The following is a 15,047-nucleotide window of genomic DNA, read 5'->3' as shown; positions in this document are numbered from 1 at the left end:
GGCAGTTCTGCCACGGCAGCGATGTACTCGGCTGCCGCGGAGTGTCGCCGTTGGCGAAGCCGATGAGACTCTGAATGGTGGCCCTCCATTCATCGATCTTGTCTGCCGTTGGAGGGTAATCCAGGAGCAGTTGAGCTCGCACCAAAGCTTATGTTCGAGTGGTCGGCGGCAGTGGCGAACGGTGCGAGGAGCGGGATATGCTCGGACTTCTAACTATGTTAGAAGGAGCAGTATCCCGCCCAGGCAACCGTGTCTCGCTCGTGCCAGCATGTTGGCGTGCATGCTGGTCTTGAGCACCCCGAGATCCACCAGCTCGATCTTGGTCCAACGAACGTATGGCCCTGCGAATACCATGACGCTGTCGGTCCTGCGCCTCCTGAGATGGGCGCGGTGCATGTACGGACACCGAGGTCTGCGCAGCCTTGTCCTTGGACCTGGCAGCACCGTGAGCTCGCTCGTCGATGCCCGTTCTTCCGCCGGCGTCTACCCCACCACCCGTTTGCTCTGGTGGTGGTGGGATCGACGTGGACGGAACAGCTGCCGCCGAAGCCTTCTTCTTCGATGGCATGTCGATGAAGAAGATGAAGATCTAGCTCGTGTGAACGCCAGATCAGGTTCACACAACCTCAACGCCCCCTACCTGACGCGCCAAAGCTTCTGTTGGAGTGGTGGGCGGCAGTGGCGAACGGTGCGAGGAGCGGGATATGCTCGGACTTCTAACTATGTTAGAAGGAGCAATATCCCGTCCAGGCGACCGTATCTCGCTCATGCCAGCATGTTGGCGTGCATGCTGGTCTTGAGCACCCCGAGATCCACCAGCTCGATCTTGGTCCAACGAACGTATGGCCCTGCGAATACCATGACGCTGTCGGTCCTGCGCCTCCTAGATGGGCGCGGTGCATGTACGGACGCCGAGGTCTGCGCAGCCTTGTCCTTGGACCTGGCAGCACCGTGAGCTCCCTCGTCGATGCCCGTTCTTCCGCCGGCGTCTGCCCCACCACCCGTTTGCTCCGGTGGTGGTGGGATCGACGTGGACGGAACAGCTGCCGCCGAAGCCTTCTTCTTCGGTGGCATGTCGATGAAGAAGATGAAGATCTAGCTCATGTGAACACCGGATCAGGTTCACACAACCTCAACGTCCCCTACCTGGCGCGCCAAAGATGTCGGGGAAGCTGATCCACGAACACCTATGGGACCGGCGGACCGAGCCCCTTTCGGTTCGGCGGGGGGCGGAGATCGCACGAAGAGCGGATCGAGGCGAAGCACACGGGCAGTTTTCCCAGCTTCGGAGCTCTCTGGAGAGATAACACTCCTACTGCTGCATGTCTGAGTGTATTGAGTTCTTGCTCGGGAGCGCTGAGTGCTACAGTACACACTAGCTGCTAACGAGACCGAGCGTGAGTGTTTTTCTGTCTTCGAACCTCCCCCTCTACGTTGCGCATGGGCCTCCTTTTATATGCTAAAGGGGTCTCCGACAGGTGGCAACGTAGACAAGGATAAAAATGGAAAAGGAATTGCGGTTGGTACAACTACCTGTACAGTGTATCATACCTCACCCTGACGGCAGGGGACAAAGGCATTAAATGCCCGTCTACGTCGCCCAAATAGTGCAAAAAGGGACCGTCAGGGACGCCACCGCTCGCCACGATGGCAATCTTGTCAGCGTCGCTTGCCACCGCGCACCGCTAGCTGCACAGCCTCTTGCCATGCGCGCCTGGAAAGGCCCTAGGGCGACACGTTGGTGGATGTGTTGGAGCGCGGGTACAGAGTGGTAGCTTGCCGCGGCAAGCGCTTTGCCGCGGTCGTTGTCTTGTCGCGTCCAGAAGCTTGTCGCTCACCGGGCCTCGCCGGGACGCGTGGCGCGTCGCGGCAAGTTCCTTGAGATGCCTTGGTTGTCCTTCCCGGCAAGCTCCTCTTGCCGGGGCCTTGTCTCCTTGGTTTGAATACTTTGTTCTTGAATGGCTCCACGGGAACCACGGAGGGCCTTGGCAGTCACCCGGCAAGCCTTGCCGCGGGGTGCTGCAACTGCCCGTGCACAAGTTCGGGATACTAGGGTACCCCTACTCTAGTATACCGACAGGGAGCAACTCGAATCACTCCACCATCTCCGACAACGGTTCCAGAGTCAAAGATCTAACACCAAAATAGGAACCAAAGACAAAATAGGAGATTTAGCGAGGGAAAGCAAGATACACAACAAATCATAGGGCTCTTATATATTCATGATGTCATAAAAAATGTATTCAAATGCAAATATACATTATCACCCCCATACTTTACATATTACAATTTGACAACAAAAATAAAAATTTATAGACACAATATTTGTTATCCAGATTACATAAACTTTGACCTTGCTAGTCCAAAGGATGGCACAAATTACATAACATTAGTGGAGGTACAAACTATATAACATCAATGTAATCTTTGAGACGAAATATTTGTTGATGTACATCCTTGAAATCCCAAACTTAATGTGGCTGAAATGTTAACATATCACATATGCTTTAATCCACTACCCTAGGAAAAATAATAAAAAAATGAATTCACACTCTATACTTCCATTAATCAGCGCTTGGTGACACATCAACAGTCCACCATATCCTCGCCCTTGGTCGCTGGTCTTGCATCATTGGTTGACATATTCGTTGCGTGGGCCTTTATACAGATGTCCAATCATCTCACCTGGATTAAATATAGTCATACATGGAACAACAAACAAATCAATACCTCAAGTTTTTGCTTGAAATTGGGGCTTCCACTGTATGCCGGTTTGAACTACCGCGTGGTTGACACATGCGGGTGCAATAGGAGCTTCCCCGACTTATTTGGAGCCTCTCGGTCTCTTCTCTTCAAAAATGTTGACCATATATTCAAAAAATGTTGACCATGTATTAAAAAAGTTAATCTTGTATTTGCAAAATGTTAATCAAGCATTTAAAAATGTAAATGTGTATAGAAAAAAATGTTGACCATGTATTACAAAATGTTAATTTTGTATTTGAAAAATGTTAAATGTGTATGGAAAAATGTTGACCATGTATTAAAAAAAGTTAATCTTGTATTTGAAAAATATTAAAACAAGCATTTGGAAATGTAAATCTGTATCGAAAAAAATGTTGACCATGCATTACAAAATGTTAATGAAGCATTTGTAAATGTAAATGTGTATCAGAAAAATGTTGACCATGTTACAAAATGTTAATCTTGTATGTGAAAAATAATAATCAGGCATTTGAAAAGTGTTAATTGTGTATGGCAAAATGTGGACTATGTATTCAATTTTTTAGTCTTGTATTTAAAAATTTGTTAATCAAGCATTTAACAAATCTAAAAATGTGTATCAAAAAAATGTTAACCATGTATTAAAAAATTACTAATTTTTTATTTTCAAAAATGTTAAAATGTGTGTGGAAATGGTACTGACGATGTATTAAAAAATGTTAATCTTTTATTTGAAACATGTTAAATGTTTATTAGAAAATATATTTGATATGTACGAAAAAATGTACAATGTGCATGGAAAAAAAGTAGACATAAAAAAACAATCATGTATTTAGAAAATATTTAACATGTATATAAGAAATATTTTCGATATATACGAAAGATGTTGAATGTTATTGAAACAAGAGTTAAACAAAAAAGAAAACCGACAAAAAAAGAAACAAAAGAAAACAAAGAAAGAAACAAAAAACCAAAGTTAGATGATGAAAGAAAAACGGAAGAAAATCAGTGAAAAACAAATTTATAACCAAAAATAATCCCAAAGAAATCTGGTGAAGAAAAAGATAGAAAAACAAAGAAAGGAAAACGAAAACCAAAGGAAAAAAATAAAACCCAGTTAAAACCGTTGGAATACAGTAAAACCAAAGAAAAACAAAGGAAAAGAGGAACTGAAAAAAAAGCCATGAAAGCGAGAAGATCGAAAGAAAAGGAAATACCGAACGCAGCTGCGAGCGAACGAACCGGCCGGCCCTGTACTGTACCGAGCAGGGAAACCGATCCGCGTCACTCGCACCCAACCAATCACAGCACGCGAAACACCACCCCACGGATCTCTCCCTCCATACCAAATCTCGACCGTCCACGCACCACGCATCCAACGCTCCATGCTCATCTTCCCTGCTGAAAAGCAAAACTCACGCGCCCTCCCCGGGAAAATCCCCCGCCCGCTCGGCGCGCGTCTCCTCTATTTAACACCATCCCTCCCTTTCTTCCTCCTCACCCCAGTCCCCAAATCCCCAAGCGCGACAACCAACTCCGCCTCGACCTCCCGCCGCATCTCCGACGACATGGCCCGCACCAAGCAGACGGCGAGGAAGTCCACCGGCGGCAAGGCGCCGAGGAAGCAGCTGGCCACCAAGGCCGCCCGCAAGTCCGCCCCGGCCACCGGCGGCGTTAAGAAGCCCCACCGCTTCCGCCCCGGTACCGTCGCGCTCCGCGAGATCCGCAAGTACCAGAAGAGCACCGAGCTGCTAATCCGCAAGCTCCCCTTCCAGCGCCTCGTCCGGGAGATCGCCCAGGACTTCAAGACCGACCTCCGCTTCCAGTCCTCCGCCGTCTCCGCCCTGCAGGAGGCCGCCGAGGCCTACCTCGTCGGGCTGTTCGAGGACACCAACCTGTGCGCCATCCACGCCAAGCGCGTCACCATCATGCCCAAGGACATCCAGCTCGCCCGCCGCATCCGTGGCGAGAGGGCCTAAGCTGCTCGTCGTGTGTTAGATCCTTGTTAGGCTGAGTTCGTCCGTGGAAGTGTGTGTGCTAGTGGTGTTTCAGAATATGCCTGTGCTGTTCTTGTCATGGTGGATGTGTTGTGCCTAATCTGATGGTACCTTCTTGTTGCCATCAGCAATGGAAATGAAAAGTGTTGGCTTCCTGTTCTCATACATCTGCGCCTGAATGCCTGTTCCCAACTTGTCAAATTTCTTGCCTGGTTTAGCTAGCTTATTCTGTTTTGCTCTGATTTTGAGCTTAATTATCATTAGACCGTCAATTTTTAGCTAGTAGCTGCCTCTGAACCAGAACGAACGAGCAGTTAAGATGGTGCCTGGAAAAAATTGCTTGTCCGCTAGTGTGCTCGTCTTCAGTTCCGTCTATCGACCAGTTTGATGTTTAGTGCACATATTCTGTTGAAAGCATCCCTACTTTGCCTAATTATACTGCAATCTCCCAAGTCCATGAACCATGCTCTGAACTAGTACAAGTTACTTGGTGGTTGGTGCCCTGTCTTCAGATCTTCAGGTCCAGGAAAGGCCGCAGGCTTCCACACCGTGCCTGCAATATTACAGTAGGTCGCATCACCGACAACTCCTAAATAACGCACCAGAGCATCGAGGAAGCACTGGCAACGATTGGTCAGAATCTCATGCCATTCCCTGTTCTGCCTGTCAGCAGTTGTTTGCTTGATGTTCTGTTCCAGTGGACAGAGTATCCTGAACATTTGTCACATTCAGGAGTATAAAGAGAATATGTATCCTACCCCAAGCATGTGAAATGACCTGCCAGTTTTAGCTACTGTGTTCTTAATTGCTTTGATTTTGTACCTTATAGATGGTACTCCCTCAGTTCCATATTACTCGTCGCTGATTTAGTACAACTTTGTACTAAATCAGCGACAAGTAATATGGAACGGAGGGAGTAGTACTGTGTCAAAATTCTTCGAAATAACTATTCCGCTTGGGTGCCTCTGAACCTGAATGAACAGATGTAATACACTCGTTCAGTTCAGTTCTGTGTAGTACACATAAACAGTGCTTTCCTGATGAAGGTGTGGGAGCTACAGCTGCAATTATTCGAGATGAAAGAGGTAATTTTCTGAGGGCTCAGTGCAAATTTGTTCCTCACGCAGCGGATGTCACATCTACAGAAGCTTTGGCACTGAGAGATGGGCTAGTGTTTGCTAACTCATCGGGGTGCAACAGACTAGAAGCGGAGTCAGATTCTATGTAAGTTATAAATTCCTTGAATGGCCAATCAAATTAGTGGGATTCGGCGGCGGCCATCTTCGCTGATTGTGTGGATACAAGTGTGCTGATTGGGGAGGTCATTTTTAAGCATTGTTATCATTCGTGTAGTTAAGCAACTCATGTGCTAGCTCATTTTTGTTATTGTAATAAGACGTCTAGTAGTTGGTTGGACGAGCCTCCTGACATTATTGTCAGCAAGCTCGTAGACGATGTAAACCTGTTTTAATCCAATAAAACTAGCCATGATGGTCTTCCCTATAAAAGAGTGCTTTCCTGACGAAAACATCAATGCTGAAAGTGTCTCAACCCTACTTTTGTGCTGTATAATCTCAAAACTACAAACACAGTTATAATACAAGTTACAAGGATGTCTCCAACTAGTACAGTTTTTCTTGATTAAGTGTTTATCATAAGGCACATTGCTAGTATTTCTTGAGAGAATTTTAGTGGTCGCCCACGGGGTATTCTTTTTTGAAACAAGACCACGGGGTAATTTTGGCCACAATAATACCAACACCAATTTCTATGTACCTATTCTCCAACCGATCCCGCGCGCACACACTTAAACACGGCTCATTCTGGGCAGTTCACAACAGTGCTCCTGTGGGACCTGGATGTTTTCTGGTAAGCTGATGCTAGAACAGTCAAGCATGTCAATTAAATTTTGAACTGAAACGACGACACCTATTTTGTACCGGAGGGAGTAGAAAAAATTAATGGTACAATTAACTTTAAATTATATAATTTACTGATGCATAATATAAGTTCTATGATTGGAGAGATTTTCTAATGGTACTATGTAACGTGGCTCAGAATGCAAGTAGAATATCAAAGAGCAGTCCATGACTGAAGATGCATAGCCAGCGTTACACTTTTGCTCAATGGTCATTAAGCTTGTAATGTATAACTGTGGATGGGTTTCTTCACCGTCTCTTCTATGGATATATGATACACATGCTTATGCATATTTTAGAAAAAAAAAAGTGAACAACAGTGATGCATTGCATTGGAGCAAGTTTTTTGTAGATTATATTTAGATCTCCAAAACAGTTCGGATGAAAGAATGAGAATCTGTCATTGGAGGACATGCTACAGCAATGCAGCAAGTATATCAAGTTGAATTGATATTCACAGTGAATTAGTGACTTCTCTTCTTTTCTGGGTTCGAAATACACTGACAAAAAAAGAAGTTTGTTCCATAACTGAAGACAACCATTCTCATTCTAGAGAAAATTTCATAGACATATTTCAATATTTTCAATGCATTCTTCCTTTGATACCTACGGGTTTGGAGACCCTCCCACATGAACAATCTGAAGAACACCGATTATGACACTTGATACAAGGAGACGACTCAGTAAAAAATTGAAGGCAACATACATGCACAAGTGCTGAATTGCACAACAAAAAGACCTTCAAGTTTTGTAAAACAAATACAATCAGAATTTGGCACTCCTGCTAAAATTATGCACAATTATACTGGTGGAGAAAAGAAAAAAAATCACTATCAAATATGGGAAACAAGATGACAGAAATTTCATAGGTGGGTGTCTGGTCGTATTTACTCGATTCACATAATCCAATACCAAGTAGCGCAACCGTGCTTTTCAAGGTGTATACATCACAACAGTTCTGAACTTTAGATTGCTGTCATAGAGCAAAAGGAACACCGGAGTCATAGGATGAAGGACTATAGTGCATTCAATCTTGACAATAGGCGTTCCTCGTTCTTGTAAACATTATTGATAAGACCATCGCACTTGTGGCAGAGCAATCGTGTCCTCTTTCCAGAAGCAAACCCCAAATCGACAGCTTGGTATATTTTTTTGTATACCTTTAGAAGTTCAAATTATGTCCCAAAGTATTGATTCATGCCTAATCAGGTATCAAGATGTAAATATTAGCTTTCCGCAAAAAAAAAGATGTAAATATTAGCAAACTCAAAAATATAATAATGTCAGAAGCTAATGTTAGCCTGCACTTTTTTCGATAAAGGTTCATCTTTTCGAGGGACTCGCACTCTAGTACTACCTCCGTCCTGGTTTAGTGATCGTCTTTGTATTTTGTGTTAAACTTTGACTATAGATTCAGCTAAGAAAATATTAAAGCATGTCACCAAAAAAAAATTGTTGGATTCGTATTTAAACATAGTTTCGAATAATATTATTTCTGGTGACATGCATTAAAATTTTATTAGTTAAATTTAAGGTTAAAATTTGACACAAAGTACGAAGGGGGCCAATAAACCAGGACGGAGGTAGTATTTCTCACAAACCATCATCTCTTGCAAAAAAACGAGGGCTCGTGGTTATTTGCTTCACTTCACTTTCTCGGAGCCGACGCCCTTTGTAGGTTTTCTTTTTTTTGAGACAAGATGCCCTTTGTAGGTGATCTATGAGAGCTCCTATCCCATGCTAAGAGCAAGCACGCACTGTGTTGCGTCCGAGCTAAGATGGGTTGGGCCCATGTACTAGTTGAGCTAAAAAATGTTATTATAATAAAAATATAGATAAAAATACAAAAAAATCGGTTATAAAAAAAGGAGATCCAAAAAATACTTATGAATTAATTTTGTTGGCATGGGCTGTAAAAAATATTCACACCCTTAAGAAAGAACATGGATTTTTTTTAAAGTAATGGAAATGAAATTCGTCACAGGTCGCAATTTTTAAATTGTTAAAGAAATTACAATAATGTTCTCACATCTAAATCATGTTTAAGAAATTTTTAAAATGTTCATGGAATCAAAACTGTTCACAGATTTGAAAAAATAGTCATGTTTAAAAAATAGAAAGGAAACAAACAAAATTTGAAAGAAAACAATACTCCCTCCATTCCACAGTGTACTGCGCCCGCACTTTCTGAGATATAATTCACAAATATGAATTTAGTGGTATAATTTTTGCTCTCGCCGTAGTCGGTCTTGTTGGTTAAATTTATGGTCAAACTTAGATCTCAGAAAGCACGGACGCAGTACATTGTGGAATGGAAGGAGTAGTACAACAGAATACAAGGGAATAAAAAGAAAAAAAATGAAGAAAAAAATGAGAAAGAATAAATAATAAAAAAATTGTGGACCGCCTTGCAACACATGCAAAACATCATTTACCGCGATCTAGTTACCTGGAGTCCCTAGGTAATAGCAACCCTTATCTATTCCAAGAACACCCCGAGCCCAGACAACTCTCGTTTTTTGGGGTTTAATTTAGTCTAATCAAAGCCTAAAACATTGTTAACTTTTCAAGTTTTTCGGGTGCGACGCGCACACACAGACATGCATACATGCACGCCCCCACCCCCACCCACACCCCCCACCATACCCCCAACACACACACACACACACACAATATGCGCATCTGACCTGTTCTTTGCATAGCGTGGTTTTGAAACTCCAGTATATTGCCATGGTTACACTTGTCCTAGCATGCCCGAAAGTACCTTTCTGCTCCCGAGCTCAAATGAGCTTGGGGAACAGTAAAATCAATTTTTTTGGGAGAAGCATTACGAAAGTTCTAAGTTCTGGCAAAAATTCGTCATGGAATCACATTCCTGTAAGGCGTGGCAAAAAAAAAATCAGTGCTCCAAAATGCTTTTGAAACTAGCATTTTCAGAGTACCGATTTTGTTTTTTTGCCACGCCTTCTAGGAATGTGATTTCAAGACGAATTTTTGCAACCACTTAAAACTTTTGTCAGTGTTTCTCCCAAAAAAATGATTTTTTCGATTTTGTTTCGATTTTACTGTTCACCCGAGCTCATTTGAGCTTGGGTGCAGAAACTCTGTGTCCTTAATTGCAGTACAAGCTTTGCTCAACCTGCCCTGCTTAGTATGCATGTTTATGTTCCTATAAAGTATGTTGGAGTACCCGCCTCTTAGGGGCCTCCACGGGCGAGAGTGTCCTCCACGCCGTCGGGTCTGCGGTGGCATCACACGGAAGCATGCCCGCTGCGTTCTGCCCTGTTCGATACATAAATAGCTCACAAGTCAGAGGCCAATAGTTCCAAGATATAATCAACCAAGTAGTGTTTTGATAAGCAACCTTTAGTTGATGTACGAACTTGTTGCCTTGTTGCCTCAGTGAGCTGGTGAGCAGCTGCCCATGCTGGATCTCTGTTTATATCTCCCCTCTGTAAATTGTAGAAAGTTCAATTATTTTGATTCTGAAGTTTATTTCACCTTAGTTGAGAAAATTTCTAATTAAGGTCATCTCATCGTGGATTTATTCAGTTGCATTTTGTACTGAATAGAAAATGTTCTTTACAGTGAGAGGGAGGCGGTGATGCTTAAGGGGGGAACGGTTGATGCATTTTTCAAAAGAAAGAGAGGTGATTCATTGACGAGCCAACATCAACCGAAGCAATATCTGTTCAGCCAACGGACTGTGTTCAGCCTCCTCTATTGTTGCTCGAATTTGAGCAACATGGGCCACATCCTTTGATGCCTCAACAACAAGGACAAATCCATCAAACTCAAACAAATGAAGTACTATTTCAAGGGATTGAATTATTGTAGCGGGATCCAACACTATGTCCACATATTTGGCAATATCCACCTAATCAAAGAGACGATGTGTAGCGAGCATATTTGAAGCTTGGTATTATGCAACCCCGTTTGAAAAATTACAAAGCTTATGGTCCAGAAGGTCACAAACGACGCTTTAAGTATGACTGGTTCAAGGATTTCCAATCATGGTTGGAGTACGCGGAGGACAGTCATCGTGCATATTGCTTCTATTGTTTCTTATTCGACAAAAACAAAACAAGCGAGGTGGTTCGGATGTCTTTACAGTGCGAGGATTTGTAAACTGGAAGAAGGTCCATGATGGAAAGAAATGTGCTTTCTTAAACCACATAGGTCTCGAACCTTGTTCTGAACATAATAATGCAACCAAAACATGCCATGACTTCTTGAATCAACAAGTCCATTTAGAAAATGTTGTAGCAGTGGGCAACCAGAGGGATATAAAAAGAAACCAGTTAAGGGTGAAAGTATCAATTGCAGTTGTTAAGTGGCTTACATCACAATCTTGTGCATTTAGAGGCCATGATGAAACTCGGGAGTCAAAGAACATAGGGAACTTTATTGAATTGTTAAAGCTCTTTGTAGAATTCAATCATGAGATTGCTGAAGTTATTTTGGAGAATGCTCCTTACAGTTGGAAGTACACATCATATGAAATCCAACGAGAGATTTTGTGTATTTATGCATTGAAAGTTAGAAAGCATATCCGTGAAGAGATCGGGGATTATAAGCTTTCTATTCTAGTGGACGAGACATGTGATGTAGCAAAAAGAGAGCGAATGGCATTGGTTCTCAGATTTGTTGATGAGGATCGTGTATTGCAAGAGCGGTTCTTTGCCTTGATACATGTGACGAACACCAATTCCATAGACACATTACAATATTTCCAGTACATTCTTCCTTGGATACCTACGGCTTTGGAGACCCTCCCACATGAACAATCTGAAGAACACCGATTATGAAACTGAACACTTGATACAAGGAGATGACTCAGTAAAAACCTGAAGACAACATACATGCACAAGTGTTGAATTGCACAACAAAAAGACCTTTTAGTTTTGTAAAGTAAATACAATATAAATTTGGCACTCCTACTAAAATTATGCACAATTATACTTGTAGATAAAAGTAAAAGAAATCACTATCAAATATGGGTAACAAGATGATGAAAATTTCATAGGTGGAAAAAAGGAGTATCAAGGTGCTTTGTTCAATCCTCCATGCTTAGTATGCATGCTTATGTTGTTGAAGAGTGGCGGAGCTAGGCAGGAATGTCAGGGGGGAGTCAAAACATGAACAACTAAAAGGGCAAAGATTGATCTTTTCCTTATCTAATCCCTGCACAGTAAATTTTCTTCACTGACTTGCCTAAGGTTGGGGGCCATGGCCCCCTCAGGCCAGCGCTAAGCTCTGCCACTGTTTTTGAAGTTAGCTTGTTACATTCTTATGCCATAGATCGCCTTTAATTATGTTATGCTTCTAGAGGTGAAGTATATGCTATGGTATGAATATTACTCATATAAAGTATGCTAGAGTACCCACCACCTAGGGGCTCCACGAGCGTGAGTGCTCTCCGTGATGTCGGGTCTACGGTGGCATTGCACAGAAGCATGTCCGACGTGCTCCCCCCTCGTTCAATACGTAAAGAGTTCACAAGCCAGATGCTAACAATCCCAAGAGATAACCAACCAAATAGTGTTTTGATAAGCAACCTTTAGTAGATGTACGAATTTGTTGGAATTCAACATATCTGATGCTTCAGTCAATTACACCTTTTAGAGATGCCTTTGATGCCTTGGGACAACAAAACAAGAACTACAAATTTCTTCCTTTACCTCCTGAATGGAAAATGGCCGAAGTTGTATGTAGGAGTTAATCAACCAAGTAAGATGGTGTTTTGATAATAAACCTTTAGTTGATGTATGAACTCATTTGAATTCAACATATATGATGCTTCAATCAACTATACCTTTTAGAGTTGCCTTTGATGCCTTGGGACAACAAAACAAAAACTACAAATTCGGTCCTTCATCCGCTGAATGGAAAATGGTTGAAGTTGTATGAAGTTGCTAAAGATGTTTTACACAACGACCAAACTTCCCTCTAGGTCTAACTGTTTAACTAGCCTTGTATACTCCCCTCAGCTATGAAACATTAAGAAAATATTGAAGGGAGAGGCATCAAGTAAGAACAACACAATTGCGCATATGGTGGAACAAATGGTGTCAAGTTAGACGGGTATTGGAAAGAATCCTACAAGTCAATTTGCGTTCCCTTCTTGTTTGATCTGAGGTTCAAGTGTGATCTTCTTGAATATTTCTTAAAAGACTTCGAAAGCGAAACTGAAAATGTTAAATGGATGCACAAGTTGAAGAAAAGCAATCCAAAAGGTCTTTGATGAATGCTCTCGAGAGACTCCTATTATCACTAACAAGAAGATCGTGGAAGTCCACAACCGCCGAATATGGAAGAGGAGGATGACCCACTTGCAAAGTGGGATCATTATACCAGTTACAAAAAGGGCAACCAAATAATGAGTTGGATCATTATTCGAAAGATGAATTGTACACATAAAGAAAGAGCTAGACACATTAGAAAGATGGAAAATAAACTCATCCAAGTATCCGGTTATCTCTAGGATAGACCACGACATATTGTCTATTCCGGCATCCAATGTGCCTTTCGAACCTGCTTTTACTTTTGGAGGATGCATCATCAGTGACGACAGGAACAATCTTTCTCGCTCCACTTTCGAGGCATTGATTTACCTACAAGTATGGCTCAAAACAACTAGTTAGTAAGTTTTTCTTTTGTTATACATGAGAATTGATAACCATAATTAATCTTATAATTTATGTGTTTTGCAGACCTAGAAATATACGAAGGCACATCGTTAGAGCCAGAGCAAAAAGATCTAGGTATATGAGATGCCCCCATGATATAATACTAGAGGTTCTTCGCAAACATTTAATTTCAAAGTCTGATACGTCTCCAAGATATCTATAATTTTTGATTATTTTATGCTATTATATTATCAATTTTGGTTACTTTATATGCAATTTTATATCATTTTTGAAAACTAACCTATTAACTCAGCGCCCAGTGCCAGTTTCAATTTTTGCCTATTTTATTGTTTCATAGAAAAACTGTAGCAAACGAAGTCCAAACACGATGAAACTTTACGACGTTTTTTTGGACCAGAAGGGACCCTAGAAGCTTCTAGAGGAGGCTAGAAGACGCATGGGAGAGCCACAAGCTCATATGGTGCGCCCCGTTAGGGGAGGGGCGCTACTTGAGCTTGTGGGCCCCACGTACCTCTATTTGACCTAATTTCACTTCTATAAATTTCCATAAATCTCAAAATCACTAGAGAGACACCCAAAACACAATCATTCCGCCGCCGCAAGGCTCTATTCTTTCGCGATCCCATCTAGAGGCCTTATCCTATACTATGTCGGAGGGGGAATTGATCTCGGAGGGCTTCTACATCAACCGATCATTGCCGTCGTTAGAACGAGCCGTTGTTGCCGCTCCCATAACGGAGCCGGCCTGACCTTGTCGATGATAGCTAGGAAGTCTTCGTGCATGTGCCCCTAAGGACCAACGTTCGGGAGCCGCACTCATCGCCATTGAATCCTTGAATCGAGCTGAAGAACTTGACACCCAATCTCGCCATGCGTACATATGAAGAGAAACCCTAACCTCTCCGCTCCGAGGAGTTGGCAGGAATCTACGCCGAAGTTCCGTCTAATCCGTCACGACAAACGACTTGAGGAGGATCGGAGCCCAGAAGACGGACTCAATGAAGAAGCACAAACATCCTTCCGAGTGCCGCCCTTACGAGCACTAAAACCCTACCTATCTAAGCCGAGGCACCAGGGATACCCTCCCCGCCACCGGCTGGCGGAGCGGCAGGCGGAGGGGAGGTGGATCCACGAGCTCGCCGGCAGAGATTGAAGGGAGGAAGGCTTTCCCTAGCCACCCAGGGGAAAGACACTACATTCAAATATAGTAGAAAAAAATGATTTGTAGGATGCTTAACTGAATGTATCCTTGTGCTCAGTACTTTACAATGTCCGCTGATTGAAATTATTGGCATAGCAACTCTAACTTGAAATTGGTTAGTACTCCCCATTTTTGTATTTTAAAATTACAATTTGTATTGATAGTAAAACTTTTGAACTAAATCATATTACTATCTTTTTTTTGTTAACTTGTTATAGGTTGACTTCTGGTTCTCAACAAGAATGTCCTCACTTGATGTTTAAAATGTCTTACAAATTCATTCTTGTAATATATTTCAACATTTGAGTGCCTGAATAGCGAATTACTCTGCATTTTTTTGAACACAAAATTACTCTACATTTTAATTACTCCCTCTCTCTCGGTTTACAGGACGTACGCGTACCCTTAGGTTGTCAATTTGACCAACCTAATACAAGTCATATATTGCAAAAGATATACCAATATAAACTTCAGATGTTCTATTTTCAAAAGGTATAATTTTTGTATTATATAGTTTATATTAGAGTGATAAAATTGGCAATCTAGGTATACGCGT

General features: G+C 42.4%; 1 protein-coding gene across 1 annotated transcript; it reads left to right on the top strand.

Annotated features, from left to right (window-relative positions):
• Positions 1-4,208: 4,208 nt before the first annotated feature.
• LOC119349217 (histone H3.2) lies at positions 4,209-4,886 on the top strand. Its single transcript, XM_037617248.1, has one exon. It carries the CDS (start codon positions 4,293-4,295, stop codon positions 4,701-4,703), a length of 411 nt encoding a protein of 136 aa, XP_037473145.1. The 5' UTR covers positions 4,209-4,292; the 3' UTR covers positions 4,704-4,886.
• The last annotated feature ends 10,161 nt before the right edge of the window (positions 4,887-15,047 follow it).

This window comes from Triticum dicoccoides, chromosome 1B (assembly GCF_002162155.2).
Source record: "Triticum dicoccoides isolate Atlit2015 ecotype Zavitan chromosome 1B, WEW_v2.0, whole genome shotgun sequence".
NCBI classification, from domain to species: domain Eukaryota; kingdom Viridiplantae; phylum Streptophyta; class Magnoliopsida; order Poales; family Poaceae; genus Triticum; species Triticum dicoccoides.
Note: the sequence above shows the minus strand (reverse complement) of the source record. Positions and strands in the feature narration are given on the sequence as shown.

Coding starts and splice junctions, on each gene's coding strand:
- LOC119349217 (XM_037617248.1), top strand. CDS start 4,293: ATGGCCCGCACCAAGCAGACGGCGAGGAAGTCCACCGGCGGCAAGGCG.